The sequence below is a fragment of the Entelurus aequoreus genome, linkage group LG13 (genome assembly GCF_033978785.1).
Source record: "Entelurus aequoreus isolate RoL-2023_Sb linkage group LG13, RoL_Eaeq_v1.1, whole genome shotgun sequence".
Classification (NCBI taxonomy): Eukaryota; Metazoa; Chordata; class Actinopteri; order Syngnathiformes; family Syngnathidae; genus Entelurus; species Entelurus aequoreus.
The window spans coordinates 60,422,846-60,445,533 of record NC_084743.1 but is presented as its reverse complement, the minus strand read 5'-3'; the positions used below and the strand labels follow the sequence as shown (position 1 = coordinate 60,445,533).

Below are 22,688 nucleotides of genomic sequence, written 5' to 3'. Positions count from 1 at the left end.
GACTTTTTTTGGGCTCTGGGAATCACTAATAAGCCGGAGTTCTTTGAACGCAGATTTCTTGCCGGGACATATGGTACAATACAATCGTCAAGATAGGCAGGAGCTTGACCGTGTAGTATTTTATACGTAAGTAGTAAAACCTTAAAGTCGCATCTTAGGTGCACAGGAAGCCAGTGCAAGTGAGCCAGTATAGGCGTAATATGATCAAACTTTCTTGTTTTTGTCAAAAGTCTAGCAGCCGCATTTTGTACCATCTGTAATCTTTTAATGCTAGATATAGGGAGGCCCGAAAATAATACGTTACAGTAATCGAGACGAGACGTAACGAACGCATGAATAATGATCTCAGCATCGCTTGTGGACAAAATGGAACGAATTTTAGCGATATTACGGAGATGAAAGAAGGCCGTTTTAGTAACACTCTTAATGTGTGACTCAAACGAGAGAGTTGGGTCGAAGATAATACCCAGATTCTTTACCGAGTCGCCTTGTTTAATTGTTTGGTTGTCAAATGTTAAGGTGGTATTATTAAATAGATGTTGGTGTTGAGCAGGACCGATAATCAGCATTTCCGTTTTCTTAGCGTTGAGTTGCAAAAAGTTAGCGGACATCCATTGTTTAATTTCATTAAGACACGCCTCCAGCTGACTACAATCCGGCGTGTTGGTCAGCTTTAGGGGCATGTAGAGTTGGGTGTCATCAGCATAACAGTGAAAGCTAACACCGTATTTGCGTATAATGTCACCTAGCGGCAGCATGTAAATACTAAAGAGTGCAGGGCCAAGAACTGAACCCTGGGGAACTCCGCACGTTACCTTAACATAGTCCGAGGTCACATTGTTATGGGAGACACACTGCATCCTGTCAGTAAGATAAGAGTTAAACCAAGACAAGGCTAAGTCTGACATCCCAATACGCGTTTTGATACGCTCTAATAAAATATTATGATCAACAGTATCGAAAGCGGCGCTAAGATCAAGAAGCAGCAACATAGATGAAGCATCAGAATCCATCGTCAGCAATAGATCATTAGTCATTTTTGCGAGGGCTGTCTCCGTAGAGTGATTTGGTGATATATATATATATATATATATATATACTAGGGATGTCCGATAATATCGGCCGATAAATGCGTTAAAATGTAATATCGGAAATTATCGGTATCGGTTTTTTATTATCTGTATCGTTTTTTTTTGTTTTTTTTAATTTTTTTATTAAATCAACATAAAAAACACAAGATACACTTACAATTAGTGCACCAACCCAAAAAACCTCCCTCCCCCCATTTCTTTCTGTTATCAATATTCTGGTTCCTACATTATATATCAATATATATCAATACAGTCTGCAAGGGATACAGTCCGTAAGCACACATGATTGTGCGTGCTGCTGGTCCACTAATAGTACTAACCCTTAACAGTTAATTTTACTCATTTTCATTAATTACTAGTTTCTATGTAACTGTTTTTATATTGTTTTACTTTCTTTTTTATTCAAGAAAATGTTTTTAATTTAGTTATCTTATTTTATTATTATTTTTTAAAAGTACCTTATCTTCACCATACATGGTTGTCCAAATTAGGCATAATAATGTGTTAATTCCACGACTGCATATATCGGTTGATATCGGTATCGGTTGATATCGGTATCGGTAATTAAAGAGTTGGACAATATCGGAATATCGGATATCGGCAAAGAGCCATTATCGGACATCCCTAATATATACACATTATTATGCCTAATTTTGTTGTGATACCCCGCTGGATGCATTAAACAATGTAACAAGGTTTTCCAAAAGGGGGTAGCGGGGGGTGTATATTGTAGCGTCCCGGAAGAGTTAGTGCTGCAAGGGGTTCTGGGTATTTTTCTGTTGTGTTTATGTTGTGTTATGGTGCGGATGTTCTCCCGAAATGTGTTTGTCATTCTTGTTTGGTGTGGGTTCACAGTGTGGCGCATATTTGTAACAGTGTTAAAGTTGTTTATACGGTCACCCTCAGTGTGACCTGTATGGCTGTTGACCAAGTATGCCTTGCATTGACTTGTGTGTGTGAAAAGCCGTAGATATTATGTGACTGGGCTGGCACGCAAACGCAGTGCCTTTAAGGCACGCCCCCAATATTGTTGTCTGGATGGAAATCGGGAGAATGGTTGCCCCGGGAGACTTTCGGGAGAGGCACTGAAATTCGGGAGTTTCCCGGGAAAATCGGGAGGGTTGGCAAGTATGTCAATCACTCCGCTCTCTCGCTCTCCCTGTCTCTGCCTCTCCCTCACGAATGTTGCTGCGTGCGCACACCTTCACAATTTGTTTTGTTTTTAACCCCTTCTCAACCCTGGACGTACATTGAAAATCCACGCAACGCTGACTCAAAATGCCGGACATTTGAGGCATTTGAGAAACCCCCGCAAAAGAGGACATGTCCGGGGTAAAGAGGACGTATGGGCGGTCTAACTTACGGTCATTAGAAAACATCACTGCACATCATAATGGCAGCTACACTTTCCATCTTAAAGATCTAAGAAAATTATTTGGGAATGTCCGGCGGGCCAGATTGAAAAGCTTAACGGGGCCTTAATTTGCCCAGGTGTGCTCTAAACGAACCATCCATTACCAACGCGTGCTTTCTTCCCACAGAATGATGATTTAAACGGGGATAGCAGATCTATTCTATGTGTCATACGTGATCATTTCGCGATATTGCCATATTTTTGCTGAAAGGATTTAGTATAGAACAACGACGATAAAGATTGCAACTTTTGGTATCTGATAAAAAAAAGGCTTGCCCCTACCGGAAGTAGCGTGACGTAGTCAGTTGAACATATACGCAAAGTTCCCTATTGTTTACAATGATGGCCGCATGAAGTGAGAGAGATTCGGACCGAGAAAGCGACAATTTCCCCATTAATTTCAGCGAGGATGAAAGATTTGTGGATGAGTAAAGTGCAAGTGAAGGACTAGTGGGGAGTTGAAGCTATTCAGATAGGGAAGATGCTGTGAGAGCCGGGGGGGACCTGATATTCAGCTGGGAATGACTACAACAGTAAATAAACACAAGACATATATATACTCTATTAGCCACAACACAACCAGGCTTATATTTAATATGCCACAAATTAATCCTGCATAAAAACACCTGCGTGTTTGTTATGCTAGCTCCTAGCTCCTCTGCTAGCTCCTAGCTCCATAGAACACGCCAATACAATTCAAACACCTGATCAACACACACAATCACTCAGCCCAAAAGACCGTTCACCAAACCCAAGGTTCATAAAGCTTATATATTTTTAAAAAGTTACGTACGTGACGCGCACGTACAGTACGGTACGGTACGTGTTATGCTAGCTCCTAGCTCCTATGCTAGCTCCTAGCTCCATAGAACACGCCAATACAATTCAAACACCTGATCAACACACACAATCACTCAGCCCAAAAGACCGTTCACCTAACCCAAGGTTCATAAAGCTTATATATTTTAAAAAAGTTACGTACACCCTCAAAAAAAAGTTGCGCACATACGGTCAAGCGATCAAATGTTTAGAAGCCAAAGCTGCATACTCACAGTAGCACGTCTGCGTCTTTGTCATCCAAATCAAAGTAATCCTGGTAAGAGTCTGTGTTGTCCCAGTTCTCTACAGGCGTCTGTGTATCGAAGTCAAAAGTCCTCCTGGTTAGAGTCTCTGTTATCCGAGTTCTTCCATCTTGACTGCATCTTTCGGGAATGTAAACAAAGAAGCGCCGGCTGTGTACTGTTGTTGCTGACTACGTTCGAAAAATACGTCCATTTCGCACCGACAACTTTCTTCTTTGCTTGCTCAGCTTCCTTCTCCATAATGCAATGAACATGATTGCAACAGATTCACGAACACAGATGTCCAGAATACTGTGGAATTATGAAATGAAAACAGAGCTTTTTCGTATTGGCTTCAATGTGGAAGTCATACCCGTGTTCCCCGGGTTACGTCACGCGCATACGTCATCCTCAGAGGCGTTTCGAACCGGAAGTTTAGCGGCAAATTTAAAATGTCACTTTATAAGTTAACCCGGCCGTATTGGCATGTGTTATAATGTTAAGATTTCATCATTGATATATAAACTATCAGACTGCGTGGTCGGTAGTAGTGGCTTTCAGTAGGCCTTTACACGCGTGTCCTAGATTTGTCACACCCTAATGTTTGTGCGCGTTAGAACCAAGACGGTGAAAAGTTTGCCCGAGACTTTCATGGAGAAGCGAGTCGGAGGAAAAAGTGGCTTCCTGCGAGCAAGCCTCAACAAGCGACACGTGCTAATTATGACATTTTGTGGGGAGCAGTTGGACCGGATATGAACACTCCAGCTTCTGTGGACAGCAATTTGTGTTGGAGAGAGGAGAATATCCTCGTTGGGAGTCTTGGAGCGGCAGCAACGCCTACCACACTGAGAGGATGGCGTCCTTCCGCCCCATCTGCTGCGCTGTGAGTCTTTCTTGGCCCATTCCAAAAAAAAAAAGCCGACTCACTTGTCATTACGGCTAAAAATAGACCCTTTAGAATGTGTGCCGGCCTGCTTGTGTGGACAGGACCGCAAGGAGTCCAAGATTGTGGTGTATGAGAAGGACAACTTTGTGGGACGGCAGTGGGAGATAAGCGACGACTGCCCGTCACTGCAGGCCATGGGCTGGGGGACCAATGAGATCGGGTCCATGAAGGTCCAGAGCGGCGCGTAAGTCACATCAACGTTCACGTCTAACGCCGCGCAGACCTCATCGCCTCTACCCTTTTCTCGTCCCAGATGGGTGTGCTACCAGTTCCCTGGTTACCGCGGTTACCAGTACGTCATGGAGTGCGACCGGCATGGCGGCGAGTACAAACATTACAGGGAATGGGGCTCCCACGCTCAGTCTTTTCAGGTGCAGTCGCTGCGTCGCATCCAGCAGTGAGACCTGACCATTCCTTTAAAAATCATCCTCCCCGTTAAGCATTCTAGTACCACTTACTTAATGCTTCCCCTATAAGCATTCTAGTCCCCCTTACTTAATGCTTCCTCTATAAGCATTCCAGTACCCCCTTACTTAATGCTTCCCTTATAAGCATTCCAGTCCCACTTACTTAATGCTTCCCTTATAAGCATTCCAGTCCCACTTACTTAATGCTTCCCCTATAAGCATTCCAGTCCCACCTACTTAATGCTACCCCTATAAGCATTCCAGTACCCCCTTACTTAATGCTTCCCCTTATAAGCATTCCAGTACACCCTTACTTAATGCTTCCCCTATAAGCATGCCAGTCCCCCTTACTTAATGCTTCCCCTATAAGCATTCCAGTACCCCCTTACTTAATGCTTCCCTTATAAGCATTCCAGTACCCCCTTACTTAATGCTACCCCTATAAGCATTCTAGTACCCCTTACTTAATGCTTCCCCTATAAGCATTCCAGTACCCCCTTACTTAATGCTTCCCCTTATAAGCATTCCAGTACACCCTTACTTAATGCTTCCCCTATAAGCATGCCAGTCCCCCTTACTTAATGCTTCCTCTATAAGCATTCTAGTACCCCTTACTTAATGCTTCCCTTATAAGCATTCCAGTCCCACTTACTTAATGCTTCCCCTATAAGCATTCCAGTCCCCCTTACTTAATGCTTCCCCTACAAGCATGCCAGTACTCCCTTACGTAATTGCTTCCCCTATAAGCATTCTAGTAGCCCACTTACTTAATGCTTCCCCTATAAGCATTCCAGTACTCCCTTACGTAATTGCTTCCCCTATAAGCATTCTAGTAGCCCACTTACTTAATGCTTCCCCTATAAGCATTCCAGTACCCACTTACTTAATGATTCCCTTATAAGCATTCCAGTACCCCCTTACTTAATGCTTCCCCTTATAAGCATTCTAGTCCCACTTACTTAATGCTTCCCCTATAAGCATTCCAGTACTCCCTTACGTAATTGCTTCCCCTATAAGCATTCTAGTAGCCCACTTACTTAATGCTTCCCCTATAAGCATTCCAGTACCCACTTACTTAATGCTTCCCCTATAAGCATTCCAGTCCCACTTACTTAATGCTTCCCCTATAAGCATTCCAGTACCCCCTTACTTAATGCTTCCCCTATAAGCATTCTAGTAGCCCACTTACTTAATGCTTCCTCTATAAGCATTCTAGTACCCCTTACTTAATGCTTCCCCTACAAGCATTCCAGTAGCCCCTTACTTAATGCTTCCCCTATAAGCATTCCAGTACTCCCTTACGTAATTGCTTCCCCTATAAGCATTCTAGTAGCCCACTTACTTAATGCTTCCCCTATAAGCATTCCCGTACCCCCTTACTTAATTTCTTCCCCTACAAGCATTCTAGTACCCCACTTACTTAATTATTCCCATATAAGCATTCCAGTACGCACTGGTGTCTTTAGATGTCTGTGAAGTTAAGATGTCACCAAAATGGACGAGTATATAATAAAGAGTCTGATGCTAACAGTTACTGAGCGTCTGTATTTTAATCCGCGGTTATCAACCTGCAGAAGTATTCTAACTTTAACGTACTGCGGTTGTAATATGTCTCCACTGTCTTGGGCCTAACAAAACTGGTTACTTTATAATAAATATTTGAGTACAGTGGAACCTCCATTTACGAACTTAATTGGTTCTTTAAAATGGTTCGGAAATTGAAAACATTGTAGTTGTAATTGAGTTACCCATAGTTGTAATTGAGTTACCCATATGAAACAATGTAAACATGAACAATTGGTTCTACTCTCGATAAAAGTCTGTTTTGATACCAAAAATGCACACTTTAAAGACTATATAAAAAAGTGGGTAGTCCCCTGAAATGTTTGTCACTTCACAGGTGTGCTTGAAGCTCATTGAGAGAATGCCAAGAGTGTGCAAAGCAGTAATCAGAGCAAAGGGTGGCTATTTCGAAGAAACTAGAACATAAAACATGTTTTCAGTTATTTCACCTTTTTTTGTTAAGTACATAACTCCACATGTGTTCATTCATAGTTTTGATGCCTTCAGTGACAATCTACAATGTAAATAGTCATTACAATAAAGAAAACACATTGAATGAGAAGGTAAGTCCGAAAGGGGACAAGCGGTAGAAAATGGATGGATGAATGGATGGACTGTGTGTCGTTTTTAAAAGTGCGCCCCCTCTGATCAACAAATGAAATAACAAGTGTGTGTAAAAATGTGAAGTGCTCCCCCTCTGGCCAAGATATGTAATAACAAGTGTGTGTAAGAAATGGAAATGCGCCCCCTTTAGCCAAAATGTATAAAATTAAATAAATAAATATGTATATAGAGACACACTGTAATAACTTGAAGTAAATAATGAAGATTAAAAACCAATTGCAAACAAAATGTGTGTATGTGTGTGTGTGTGTGTTATAGTCCGCCCAGTGACTTGGATGTCGGATGTGTGACGGATCAAATTAATGCTTGGAATGCTGACACACATTTTAATTCAATTATTTAATAAATCATTAAATCATAAATTAATTAAATTGTAAAAAAAATCCTAAAAATAAATTGTGAAATATTTTATGAAATTATTAAATGATTAATTAAATCATCAAATAGTTACATGTAATTTATTCACGATTAACATTTTATGTCAGAATAATTATATATAAGTTATCACATAACTTGTTTCCCCATTAGTTCAGGCTTCCCTGCGAGAAGACAAAAGTTGTCTTTCATCTTATCAAGCAAAAGGCTTGCAAAACTCCACTGTGTGCGATGGGATGCGACATGGAGGAGTCGGTTTCTTTGATCTATTGACAGCCACATGAAGACCTTGTCCTGACCCGAGATCTACAAAGCGGAGGGGGAGCAGACCTGACGCAGCTCCAGGCACCTTTTCTTTGAACTGTTACTGAATTGTAACTAATATTAATACTGTTGTTGATAATATTCATTTTTGTTTCACTACTTTTGGATTGTTTTGGTCGTGTTTGTGTCTCCTCTCAATTGCTCTGTTTATTGCAGTTCTGAGTGTTGCTGGCTCGGGTTTGGTTTTGGAATTGGATTGCATTGTTATGGTTTTGCTGTGTATTGTTTTGTTGGATTGATTAATGAAAGTCCTAGACAAGAAGAGTATACGATATCATCACTGCCAAATTTTAACCAAATACAATATTTTAAGTTTTACCAATTTTATTTTGTTACACACAATCAAACTGGTTTTTAAATGCTTGGATAACTCTGCTCCCCAACTGCCGTGCAAGGCAATTACAAGACTGCAAAGTGGTACCAGAGCTACCACCCGAGCAATGTCAAAAGGCAACTGTTGCGTTCCATTTCGTAGGACATCTTTTGCCCAGACTGCCTTTTCAATAAAAGGACCACAACCTATGGAACTCTCTACCTGACACTTTGAAAAGTATACCTGAACTGGTCACTTTCAATAAACAAACAAAATGATGGCTAGTTGAGCAACAATCGTGTTCCCATGTTTAGTTTTTACTCATTTTTACTAATTGGGAATAAGCGGTAGAAAATATATGGATGGATAGTTTGCACTTTGTCTGTATTATTTCTATTATCATTATTATCGACTTATCTTTGCCTTATTCTATGTTTTATTTTCCTTTTTTAATGATGTTGGATCTGTGTTGTTGTTGTTTGGGACAAGTGTTGTAAATTAGCTTTGGCTACAAACACTATGATGCATACATTGGATAACTGTCTCAGATGTCTATGTTTTTGTATCTGTCCCTATTTCAAATAAACCTCTATAACATGGGTGTCAAACTCTGGCCCGCCGTGTAATTTCATTCGGCCCTTGAGGCAATATCAAATTAACATTAGAGCTGGCCCACCGGTATTATACAGCGGCGTTCCGCTGTAACACCACATTTACCGCTAATACTCATACTTGCCAACCCTCCCGATTTTCCCGGGAGACTCCCGAATTTCAGTGGCCCTCCCGAAAATCTCCGGGGGCAACCATTCTCCCGAATTTCTCCCGGTCAACATTATTGGGGGCGTGCCTTAAAGGCACTACCTTCAACATCCTCTACAAACTGTCGTCACGTCAGCTTTTCCTCCATACAAACAGCGTGCCGGCCCAGCCACATATCACATGCAGCTTTTACACACACATAAGTGAATGCAACGCATACTTGATCAACAGCCATACAGGTCACACTGAGGGTGGCCGTATAAACAACTTTAACACTGTTACAAATATGCGCCACACTGTGAACCCACACCAAACAAGAATGACAAACACATTTCGGGAGAACATCCGCACCGTAACACAACATAAACACAACAGAACAAATACCCAGAACCCCTTGCAGCACTAACTCTTCCGGGACGCTACAATATACACCCCCCGCTACCACCAAACCCCGCCCACGCCCACCAAGTTAATGTTGATATTTACCTCAGAAGGCTGCAAATAGAAAAGAGGCATTCAATTTTTTTTCAAATTTTATTTAATATACCATTGATGTTTTTTTCGTTTGTTTTTTGAAAGTTGATTTTGCACTATTAAGTTATATAAGCGTTGCTTGTTCCATATTCAGTGTTGAAGCAAATCAGTGTAGCAAACTGAGCAATAATTAACGTTTTATTCATGCACTTTCTCTTGCTACTTCAAGGCTTGAATGTTTGATCCATTCATTATTGTTATTTTATTTTCAATTGTATTATTAGCCTGTGAAAAAACTTTATTTTGGTATTTACCTCAGAAGGCTGCAAATAAAAAAGAGGCATTCAATTTTTATTTAAATTTAATTTGATATGCCATTGATATTTTTAAATTTTTTTATTTTTTTTTGAAACTCGATTTTGCATGTCACTATAAAGTTATATAAGCCTTGCTTGTTCAATATTCAATGCAAAACTTGTTTGGGTCCCATATTTAACTTTAACTTTATTAAAATGTTAATTTGTTCAACCTTGGCCCGTGGCTTTGTTCAGTTTTAAATTTTGGCCCACTGTATTTGAGTTTGAAACCCCTGCTCTATAATAATAATAATAAAAAATAAAAAAAATAAAAAAGATTTTTGAAAAATGAGAATCGATACTGAATCGTACAACGTGAGAATGGCGATTTGAATTCGAATCGATTTTTCCCACACCCCTAGTTATTTGACAGTCTATCTTTAAATAATAAACACTTCCTCATTTAGAAGCCCCGCCTCTTATGTGAAACGGAAGAAGACGCTCGGCAGACCGGAAGTGATGACAAAGAAAAACACAGCTTCTACGTTCCCTTTCTCTCCGAAGGGACGTCGCGGACAAACAAACATGGAACACGGCAAGACGCGGAGTCTCCGGGTGTCACTTTTCGTCTCTTTTGTCTATTTCGCGACCCGCCTCGGCGACGCGGACGCCAGCGGGCTGCACTGGAGACGGAGCGCCCCGGCGGCGGAAACGGAGGAAAACTACAACAAATACTACAATTATGTGGAACTAACCAGCCGCCTGCGGGCGTACGCGCAGAAGTACCCGCACATAGCCAACTTGTCCAGCGTAGGCCAGTCCGTGCAGGGCCGGGAGCTGTGGACCATGCGCATCACCAGGGACCCCCTCGTAGACTCGCCCGGGAAGCCCGGGTTCAAGTACGTGGGCAACATGCACGGCGACGAGACCGTGTCCAGGCAGGTCCTGGTCTACCTTGTGGAGTACTTGCTGAGCGAGTACGACCGGGAGCCGCGTATAGGCGCGCTGGTGAACACCACCGACATCTACATCATGCCCAGTATGAACCCTGACGGCTTCGAGGTGTCCCAGGAGGGGGACTGTGGCGGACACACCGGGGGGAGGAACAATGCCAAGAACATGGACCTGAACAGGAGCTTCCCCGACCAGTATGATGGCGTCACGGCAACAGCTGATGCCATCCCTGAGGTGCTGGCTGTGATGAGATGGATTCAGGACAAAAAGTGAGTATAGAATGATCTTTGCAAACCTTTAGCAACTCATTTTATATACTGAAAGCAGGGCTATTCAACTGGGAATTGAAACCATATCGGCCCCAAGTTCAGATCAAACTCGGGAGACAAAAACATTTTCAGAAAATTCCTAAAAACACTATAGTAGTGATTCTCTCTTTTTTTCTTTCACCAAATACTACTTTAAAAAACATTTGGCTCTATAAGTTACCACCATAATCACCAACATTCAAGTACTGTAGCGTAGTAGGCCTAAGTATTCATTACAACAAGGCCTAGGTATTATTTAACAAGTGTATTTAGTATTTTGGACCACTGTTAATATTTTGTACATATACAGTATATACATTAATTAAAAAAAACATATATGTGTGTGTGTGTATATATATATATATATATATATATATATATATATATATATATATATATATACTACCGTTCAAAAGTTCGGGGTCACCCAAAGAATTTTGTGGAATAGCCTTCATTTCTAAGAACAAGAATAGACTGTCAAGTTTCAGATGAAAGTTCTCTTTTTCTGGCCATTTTGAGCGTTTAATTGACCCCACAAATGTGATGCTCCAGAAACTCAATCTGCTCAAAAGAAGGTCAGTTTTGTAGCTTCTGTAACGAGCTAAACTGTTTTCAGATGTGTGAACATGATTGCACAAGGGTGTATATATATACACTACTGTTCAAAAGTTTGGGGTCACATTGAAATGTCCTTATTTTTGAAGGAAAAGCACTGTACTTTTCAATGAAGATAACTTGAAACTAGTCTTAACTTTAAAGAAATACACTCTATACATGGCTAATGTGGTAAATGACTATTCTAGCTGCAAATGTCTGGTTTTTGGTGCAATATCTACATAGGTGTATAGAGGCCCATTTCCAGCAACTATCACTCCAGTGTTCTAATGGTACAATGTGTTTGCTCATTGGCTCAGAAGGCTAATTGATGATTAGAAAACCCTTGTGCAATCATGTTCACACATCTGAAAACAGTTTAGCTCGTTACAGAAGCTACAAAACTGACCTTCCTTTGAGCAGATTGAGTTTCTGGAGCATCACATTTGTGGGGTCAATTAAACGCTCAAAATGGCCAGAAAAAGAGAACTTTCATCTGAAACTCGACAGTCCATTCTTGTTCTTAGAAATGAAGGCTATTCCACAAAATTGTTTGGGTGACCCCAAACTTTTGAACGGTAGTGTATATACACACACACATACATATGTGTGTGTATATTAGGGCTGCAACTAACAACTTATTTGATAGTCGATTATTACTTTGATTAATCGATTAATAATCGGATAAAAGAGACAAACTACATTTCTATCCTTTCCAGTATTTTATTGGAAAAAAACAGCATACTGGCACCATACTTACTTTGATTATTGTTTCTCAGCTGTTTGTAAATGTTGCAGTTTATAAATAAAGGTTTATTTAAAAAAATAAATCAATAAAAAAGTAGCCTCTGCGCATAGCATAGATCCAACGAATCGATGACTAAATTAATCGCCAACTATTTTTATAATCGATTAGTTGTTGCAGCCCTAGTGTATATATAGTATACACACACACAAATATATATATATATATATATATATGTATATATATATATATATATATATATATATACATATATATATATATATATATATATATATATATATATATATATATATATATATATATATATATATATATGTATATATATATATATACCTGTGTATATATATATATATATATATATATATGTATATATATATATATATATATATATATATATATGTATATATATATATATATATATATATATATATATATATACAGTACAGGCCAAAAGTTTGGACACACCTCATTCAATGTGTTTTCTTTATTTTCATGACTATTTACATTGTAGATTGAAGGCATCAAAACTACGAATGAACACGTGGAGTTATGTACTTAACAAAAAAAGGTGAAAGAACTGAAAGCATATTTTATATTCTAGTTTCTTCAAAATAGCCACCCTTTGCTCCGATTACTTTTTCGCACACTCTTGGCATTCTCTCGATGAGATTCAAGAGGTAGCAACCTGAAATGGTTTTCACTTCACAGGTGTGCTTGAAGCTCATCGAGAGAATGCCAAGAGTGTGCAAAGCAGTAATCCGAGCAAAGGGTTGCTATTTTGAAGAAACTAGGATATAAAACATGTTTTCAGTTATTTCACCTTTTTTTGTTAAGTACATAACTCCACATGTGTTCATTCATAGTTTTGATGCCTTCAGTGACAATCTACAATGTAAATAGTCATGAAAATAAAGAAAACGCATTGAATGAGGAGAAGGTGTGTCCAAACTTTTGGCCTGTACTGTGTGTGTGTATGTGTGTGTATATATATAAATATATATATATATATATATATATCTATATATATATATATATATATATATATATATATATATATATATATATACTGTATCTATATATATATATCTATATATATATATATATATATATATATATATATATATATATATATATATATATATATATATATATATATATATATATATCGATATATATATATCTATATATATATATCGATATATATATATATAGATATATATATATGGATATATATATATATATATATATTCTCTAATCGTCTATAGTGTTTCTACGTATATATTTTTCATTCATCACTCCCAGCAAAGTTTGTAGGTTTTACAATATTACAAAAATAATTCTTACATACTAAACGTCCCATCTGTGATGTCTGTAGGAGTGTTTTCATGCATATTTGTACGTGCTATCGTAATGTAAACAAGCTAGTGTCCTGAGCATTAGCTAATACGCTAACACGTTTACGAATGTCTGTTATTATTATTAACTTACAATGGCATTCTTTTTGCATTGTTTCAGTTCCACAAATTCCCCAGTAAATTCACCAAAAAGGTCACCGTGGAGTTATTGAGTCTGTTTAGCTGATTGGAGAGCTAGCTTGCGCAGCTAGTGGGTCCATGACGATGACTTCTGTTTTGATTGATCAGCCGTTTTACTGCCGTGTTGCAGACACCGTTTGGAAACAAAGTATGTAAATAAACATTTACAAAAATATTTCTGTGTAAATAGCTCATTTCACAACGTATATATCTGTGCTTTATAATCCGGTGCGGCTAATACGTGGAAAATATATTTTTTTGTTCTAAAATGTATTGGATAATAAATAAATAAATGATAAATGGGTTATACTTGTATAGCGCTTTTCTACCTTCAAGGTACTCAAAGCGCTTTGACAGTATTTCCACATTTACCCATTCACACACACATTCACACACTGATGGCGGGAGCTGCCATGCAAGGCGCTAACCAGCAGTCATCAGAGGCAAAGGGTGAAGTGTCTTGCCCAAGGACACAACGGACGTGACTAGGAAGGTAGAAGGTGGGGATTGAACCCCAGTAACCAGCAACACTCCGATTGCTGGCACAGCCACTCTACCAACTTCGCCACGCCAAATACGGTAAGAATAAATAGGTTAGTATTGGGATTACTGCTTTTAATACCCACCATTGTTCTCTGGGTAATTTCACTTGATCAAGCCTTTTATAACATTCCACACTACAAAATAATAAATGTATGTATGATTCATGCTGATATCGGATCAATATAGGTATCGGCCAATACTCAAGGCTCCAATATCAGTATGGGAACGCATCAATAATCCTTCTAAACAACTCTTCTAATGTGCTCTACAGGTTTGTTCTGTCGGGTAATCTGCATGGCGGCACTGTGGTCGCCAGTTACCCTTTCGACGACGTGGCTTCCCATCCGCAGGAAGGGCAATACAGCATGTCGGCGGACGACACCCTCTTCCGCTACTTGGCCCGAGAGTACTCAAAGAACCACCCGGTGATGAGGACCGGTCAGCCCAACTGTACCGAATCCCCAGACGAGACCTTTGAAGATGGCATCACCAACGGGGCGCAGTGGTACGACGTATCAGGTAAGAAGTAGGGTTGTGTTTTGGGGATTTTTCCACTCATACAAACTCTCAGACTCAAATTATGGTTTTACACAAGAAGTTACTAGAATCTCAACTTTGCCATTACAGTTGCACGATATAAACGATATAAATTAAGGATAGAGTTTTTAAGTTGATGACACATTCTAGCTGTGCCCTGCAAACGGACAAGCGAACGACAGCATCCTCACTGCAATGCAGGCTAGCAGCTAACGTCCCTCCAAAGTCCAAAGCTGCTTCTAGGTCAGCATTCCTCGCCTCCATGGCGACGAAACTACGTTTCTTACAAGTAACAATATCACTGAAGGGCGTGGGATATTTAAACCGGCTACACTACAAACCAAAGGAGGTTATGCTAACCGCTAATTGCAAAGTCTATGTAAACAGAGGTGGATGGACCGATACAAATGTCGACAGTAACAATACCAAGTATGTCAGTGATGTTTGATACTACAGTGGTTAGATTGATATTTTTTATTATCAAAAATGTTTTTTTTATCATAATATTGACCAAAAATGTAATTATTAATTAATCTGTTTTGCACCGCTTGTCCTTTTCGGGGCTGGAGCCTATCCCAGCTGCAATTTTAAGTATGAGCTTAAGTACTTTAACTTATATTGTAGCGTTCCGGAAGAGTTAGTGCTGCAAGGGGTTCTGGGTATTTGTTCTGTTGTGTTTATGTTGTTTTACGGTGCGGATGTTCTCCCGAAATGTGTTTGTCATTCTTGTTTGGCGCATATTTGTAACAGTGTTAAAGTTGTTTATACGGCCACCCTCAGTGTGACCTGTATGGCTGTTGACCAAGTATGCCTTGCATTCTCTTGTGTGTGTGAAAAGCCGTAGATATTATGTGATTGGGCCGGCACGCAAAGGCAGTGCCTTTAAGGTTTATTGGCGCTCTGTACTTCTCCCTACGTCCGTGTACCACTCCGTACAGCTATAAATTGTACTTTTTGAAACCGATGCAGATAATTTCCGATATTACATTTTAAAGCATTTATCGGCCGATAATATCGGCAGTCCGATATTATCGGACATCTCTAGTTACAACAGAAAGTAACCAGATATTAACAGTAAATGAATTAACAGTTTTGACAAAATATTACACCCAGAAAAGATGCAATATGTTACCGCATAGGTCAGCAGCTGAATTGGGAGACTTTGTAACCTGTTTTGAAATATTTCTATGATGATTTAAACACCAAATAATATATTTTGATATATGTCATTATCACAGGAGGCTGCAATATGTATCACAATATATATTTTCGGTTGTATCGCCCAACCCTGGTAAGAAGCCGTGGAAATGATCAGTTTAATGTCATTATGTGACATATCTTTGTGAAGGGTTGTGTATCGAGTATCGATTGGAACCGGGGCTAGCTTTCCGATTCTCCCGGAATCGTTCAAAAGTTTAAATTTCGATTCCTATTTTCGATACCCAGTCAGCCGACCGGAAAAAAATATGTCAGCCGAACCGGAAGAAGAAGCCGCTGAACACCAACGAAGAAGCGCCCACCACCGAAAGTGTTAGCATAGCCGAGCGAGTCAGTCAAGCTCAAGCGTGGATAGCGGGCGTCGGCGGTCGAAAGTGTGGCTTTACTTTATAAAAAAAAATGAAATAACCGCGAAATAACAGAGCTCCATGTCCATCAAGAAACGAGTGGAGAGAGAGCTGCAGATGTACCAGGACGTTCCACCGATACTTATGTCTGACGACCTTGCTACATGGTGGTGGTCCGGTGGAACCAACAAAAGACTTATCCTTTGCTGTCAGATCTCGCTTTCTCCTATTTATGCGTTCAAGCTTCTTCCACACCCAGCGAACGTGTATTTTCCACAGCAGGAGACACTATCTGTCCAGAACGCTCACGCATCCTGCCTGAGAAGGCGGATATGGTCATTTTCCTAAACAAGAACTGTGTCTGATTTTATACTGTACCTGCTGCTAATCTGGACTGGGTTTTGCTAGTTGTTTCTTATTGTTTCTTTGCTTTTCTGCACCAGGTTAGCCCATCAGTGGGAGCACGGTAACATTTTGAAGTACCTGCAGCATCATACACTTGTGTGTGTAAATGTGTTTTCATGAGGTTTCCTGCAGCATCATACACTTATGTTTTCATGAGGTTTTCAAAAATAAAGCTCTCTTGAGGAAAGTGTACCCCTGGGAATATGTATTCATAATTTATAATATTTATATTCAAGTTCATAGATTTGATATTTGTATTCTAGTTGAAAACAGCCCTGTGAGGAATTTATAGTAAAGTTCATAAAAAGTTAAAAGAATTAAAATTGATGGAGAATGTCAGACTATTTAATTCAGAAAGACTGTAGGTTAGCTAGCTCATTTAAAATATCCTAAACTTTTTTTTGACCCCGCCTCTTAAAAGAATCGGAATCGGGAATCGCCAGGAATCGGAATCGTTCAAATTCAAACGATACCCAACCCTAGTGAAGGCTGTCCGACCAGTTAATCTCTTTCAAACGGTTCTTTTTCAGCAGAACAATGTCAACATGATGACAATTAAATGAGCTTCACTGGTTGTGTTTTTCCACACACTTCTTCTTAAGGACGGAAGGAAGTTTGTTCTTTTTTTTTTTTTAGCATTGGTCTGTTAAGCTTCCGTTTTAAGTCTCTGCTCTTAAGTAGTCATTTGATCTCGGCTGAAAGTAATATTGTTGTCAAGTCTAAGCGGGCCGGGCTTTAAATATTCAGAGTGTGCTACTCCGTGTTTGGGAATATGTGTAGTACAGTTTTAGAAGGAGGCGGGAGCTTCTTGCTTGCACTGTTCTCATGACTGCACTCAGTAGACAGGCAAGTTGTCCAACATAGCATTCATACTAGGAATGGAACCATATGAACGTTTCATATCACAGTCTTTTATTTATCGTAACTTCCCGACTATAGCCGCTACTTATTTCTACGCTTTGAGCCCTGCGGCTTATAAAAGGGTGCAGTTAAGTTATGTATTTTTCTTTGCAGACAACCATAATGCAAATTGTTTTGAAAAACCAGCAAATGCAATAAAAAGGTGTGTTATTGTTTGTGCTATGGTGCCATATTTTGGACAAGTTTGCTCACTGCAGGCGCTGCAGTGCTCTTCTGTTTAGAGCTTTGAACCGGAAGTACAAGTGCCGTTCCGTCGTCTAAGTTGTCCATAGCGTTTCGACTCGAAATGATACTTAATTCGTCACTACAAGTAACTTTTGTAAGTTTTACAATATAACTAAGTGTTTTCATGCATATTTCTACGTGCTATCATAATGTAACTGGCGACTCTCTTGGTATTGTTTCAGTTACGTAAATTCACCAAAAAGGTCACCGTGGAGTTATTGAGCCTGTTTAGTTGATTGGAGAGCTAGCTTTCGCAGCTAGTGGGTCCATGACGATGACTTCTGTTTTGTTTGATCAGCCGTTTTACTGCCGTGTTGCAGACACCGTTTGGAAAGAATCAAAGTATGTAAATAAACATTTAAAAAATCTTTCTGTGTAAATAACTCATTTTGCGACGTATATATCTGCGGCTTATAGTCCGGTGCGGCTAATACATGGGAAAGTATTATAGTCTTAAAAATACGGTATGTGTATTCTTATTCTGTCAATCTCTGTATCTGAGATCTTCTGCTTTGCTCTACGTTAACTGAAAAGAAAGGTGAGCTGCACACTGTCTGGTGTTCTTTTTTCCATTGGGAGATTGTGATGTACGGTGTCTGCAGGGTTATGTTACAGTTGGAAAAGGAACTTGAAACTACTGAGCGCTCTTGTTATGTGTATGTATGGCTTCTTCGCATACTGGCCTCCATTCTAATTAATCATCAAGTCCACTGAATATACTTTAGGAACACCACTTCCAAAATAGATGCCTTTGGGGGGAGAAGGAGATGGTGCCTCTGATTATTTACTATGATCTCAAAGTGCAGCTATATGCGGCACAGAAAAGTATACACGTAGGGCCTGATCTACTTAAGGTTTGTATGTACAGTACTAAACATTTGCAAACTTGATAGCGTAAACAAAGCGTCGTGGACAAACCTCGGAAGTACTATTTCCTGCAGGTTTAGTGCCAGGAAGGTACAGCTAAGCTCTAAAGGGTCTTGGTGGGGACGAGAGCCTTGCATCATATACAGACCACATTGGTTTGACTACGGTTTGTTTTTAAAAAAAATCCAAGAAACCACCAAATTGTCCAGGTGACTTTTCCTCTTTTATCCACAATTTCTTCATTTTTACTTTCTCATCTTACTCCATGCAAAGAATCAACCGGGAGACAACAAGATGGTGCAAGCAAACGAGATAGTTGATACTGTCACCTGATTGGCTGTTAGCGTGTCACTCCCACTGATCATTGATCACTTCCTGTGTTGCTCGGTTACCAGAGAGTGAGTTAAGTTGCAAGTCAAAGATGTTATATGGTAGCAGTGTATAGTTGTTTTTTTGTTGCACCCTAAAAAGTTCAGATCAGTTCATTTATTTATTTCATTCATAAAAAAATCAAACAAAGGAATACAATAAAAATAAATCAATGAACATTACATTAAAGTAAAATATGAATAAAAAGGAGCAGAGATATGTCAAAAACTAATAATATCTGCCGCCTATTTTCACAAATTGACTTTCAATGTTGGTGACTACAAAGCCATATTTTTATTTTACAACAATTAAACCAATAATGAAGAAATAATATTAATTATTTTCATCATCAGGATTTTTAAATGTTTTTGTGAATATAGAAAAATATTTACATATATTTATTCCACTGTCAAGTTTGTTCCATAAACTTCTTTCAATTATCAATGTTCTAAATCTAGATTCATTGAATATCTCAGTACCCCTCAGTTTATAATTACTTTATCTTTTTACAAACTTGTTTTGAATGTTTGGTAGAGTTTAAATTAGAAAAAGTGTTATTATTGTAAGTATTGTACTTATTACGCACCAGCTGTTTGATTGTGACATGCATCTAAGTTGTAGTTTTTATTAACAAATTTTGGAGATGTTGAAATTGCCATGTAAAATTGCTAATGCTAATAATAAGCAGCAGGTCAATAGCAAAGCCAATGAATATTAGCATCAAGCTAGCGCATTTTTGGAAATGTGAAGCCTTACTTTGCTTACGTCGGAGCGTTTGAGTCAATTACATGTTTGGCATTGAAAATTTTAACATTACCTGAAAGTAGTTTGGCTGAGTCCGCTTAGAGTGCAAAGATAGTCAGCAACTGGGTATGACGTCAAGCGCAACCCAGGTACCATACCAGGCACCGTTGGATTTTACGTGAATCGGTGCCCAGGAAGGACTCGGTCTGTGTCAAAAAAGTACTGGATTCGGTACTCATCCCTAGTCAGCATGGTTCTCCCCATTTCCTTGTCTGCTCTTCACTGTCTAAAACTATGATTATCTGTAAAATTAGTTTTTTGTGAACAGTTCTGGGTGTGCAGAAGGAAATCATTAGATTTCATTATTTCTCAGGGGAAAATGTTTCTGGTTTTCAGCGGACCCTTTGGAACGAATTAATTAAAAGCTGAAGTCTAATATGTATACCATATTCTGAGGTACGCATTAAAGGCCTACTGAAATGAATTTTTTTTATTTAAACGGGAATAGCAGATCCATTCTATGTGTCATACTTGATCATTTCGCGATATTGCCATATTTTTGCTGAAAGGATTTAGTAGAGAAAATCGACGATAAAGTTCGCAACTTTTGCTCGCTGATAAAAAAAACCTTGCTCCTACCGGAACTAGCGTGACGTCACAAGCGGTAGTGCTGCTCACAATTCCCCGTTGTTTACAATGGAGCGAGAGATATTAGGAGCGAGAAAGTGACGATTACCCCATTAATTTGAGCGAGGATGAAAGATTCGTAGATGAGGAACGTTAGAGTGACAGACTAGAAAGCAGTTCAAGAGATATCTTTTTTCGCTCTGACCGTAACTTAGGTACAAGCTGGCTCATTGGAATCCACACTCTCTCCTTTTTCTATTGTGGATCACGGATTTGTATTTTAAACCACCTCGGATACTATATCCTCTTGAAAATGAGAGTCGAGAAGGCGAAATGGACATTAACAGTGACTTTTATCTCCACGACAATACATCGACGAAGCTCTTTGCGTGAGCTAACGTGATAGCATCTGTCTCAAATGCAGATAGAAACAAAATAAATAAATACCTGACTGGAAGGATAGACAGAAGATCAACAATACTACTATCAGGAGACACCGAACCAAACACTGGACATGTAAATACACGGTTAATGTGTATTCGACGCCTGTCGAAGCCTAGCAATGCTGTTGCTAACGACGCTAACTTAACAACGGGACCTCGTCAGAGCTATGATAAAAACATTAGCGCTCCACCTACGCCAGCCAGCCCTCCTCCGCTCATCAACACCCGTGCTCACCTGCGTTCCAGCGATCGACGATGCGGTCGGCGGCCCGGAGACGTAGGAAGTCAAGGTGAGTTTGCCGCTAGCGCGTCTTCTATCCAACAAAGTCCTCCTTGTTGTGTTGCTACAGCCAGCCGCCTACAACGTTCTTCTTTGCAGCCTCCATTGTTCATTAAACAAATTGCAAAAGATTCACCAACACAGATGTCCAGAATACTGTGGAATTTTGTCGAAGAAAACAAAGCTGTTTGTATTGTGTCCAAAAAGGTCCAAACACTTCCGTGGACCTCGCGACGTCACGCGCATACGTCATCCTCCAAAGGCGTTTTGAACCGGAAGTTCCCCGGGAAATTTAAAATTGCACTTTATAAGTTAACCCGGCCGCATTGGCATGTGTTGCAATGTTAAAGGCCTACTGAAATGATTTTTTTTTATTTAAACGGGAATAGCAGATCCATTCTATGTGTCATACTTGATCATTTCGCGATATTGCCATATTTTTGCTGAAAGGATTTAGTAGAGAAAATCGACGATAAAGTTCGCAACTTTTGCTCGCTGATAAAAAAAAAGCCTTGCCTGTACCGGAAGTAGCGTGACGTCACAGGAGCTAGGATTCCTCACAATTCCCCGTTGTTTACAATGGAGCGAGAGAGATTCGGACCGAGAAAGTGATGATTACCCCATTAATTTGAGCGAGGATGAAAGATTCGTAGATGAGGAACGTTACAGTGAAGGACTTGAGAGGCAGTGATGGACGTATCTTTTTTCGCTCTGACCGTAACTTAGGTACAAGCTGGCTCATTGGATTCCACACTCTCTTTTTTCTATTGTAGATCACAGATTTGTATTTTAAACCACCTCGGATACTATATCCTCTTGAAAATGAGAGTCGAGAACGCGAAATGGACATTCAGTGCCTTTTATCTCCACGACAATACATCGGCGAAATGCTTTAGCTACGAGCTAACGTGATAGCATCTTGCTTTAACTGCATATAGAAACAAAAGAAAAAAACCCCTGACTGGAAGTATAGATAGAAAATCAACAATACTATTAAACCGTGGACATGTGAATACACGGTTAATGCTTTCCAGGCTGGCGAAGGTTAACAATGCTGTGCTAACGACGCCATTGAAGCTAACTTAGCAACCGGACTGCACAGAGCTATGCTAAAAACATTAGCTCTCCACCTACGCCAGCCAGCCCTCATTTGCTCATCAACACCCGTGCTCACCTGCGTTCCAGCGATCGGCAGAAGGACGAAGGACTTCACCCGATGCGTTTGGCGGCCCGGAGACGTAGGAAGTTAAGGTGAAGTCGGCGGCTAGTGCGGCTAGCGCTCCAACAAAGTCCTCCTGGTTGTGTTGCTGTGGTCCGCTGCTAATACACTGATCCCACCTACAACTGTCTTCTTTGCA

The 22,688-nt window shown here is 39.7% G+C and overlaps 2 protein-coding genes across 5 annotated transcripts in view; both read left to right on the top strand.

Moving 5' to 3' along the window:
- The window catches only part of cryba1a (crystallin, beta A1a), a 12,183-nt gene extending 5,736 nt beyond the window's left edge, over positions 1–6,447 (top strand). The window contains exons 4-8 of one of the 4 annotated variants that reach the window (XR_009828369.1): positions 4,308–4,449; positions 4,554–4,696; positions 4,766–4,984; positions 5,360–5,378; positions 5,989–6,447. Coding sequence is in view for 1 of the 4 variants with exons in the window: in XM_062068098.1 (XP_061924082.1) it covers positions 4,308–4,449; positions 4,554–4,696; positions 4,766–4,913 (433 nt within the window). In the remaining 3 variants the exon portion in view is untranslated. Of the gene's footprint in view, positions 1–4,307; positions 4,450–4,553; positions 4,697–4,765; positions 5,272–5,359 lie in introns of those variants that run through there. The other 3 variants (XR_009828368.1, XR_009828367.1, XM_062068098.1) reach the window with 3 other exon arrangements.
- A 3,683-nt stretch (positions 6,448–10,130) lies between these two features.
- The window catches only part of cpda (carboxypeptidase D, a), a 77,000-nt gene continuing 64,442 nt past the window's right edge, over positions 10,131–22,688 (top strand). The window contains exons 1-2 of the mRNA XM_062068096.1: positions 10,131–10,870; positions 14,619–14,866. Coding sequence (XP_061924080.1) covers positions 10,167–10,870; positions 14,619–14,866 — 952 coding nt within the window. The 5' untranslated portion in view covers positions 10,131–10,166. The remainder of the gene's footprint in view (positions 10,871–14,618; positions 14,867–22,688) is intronic.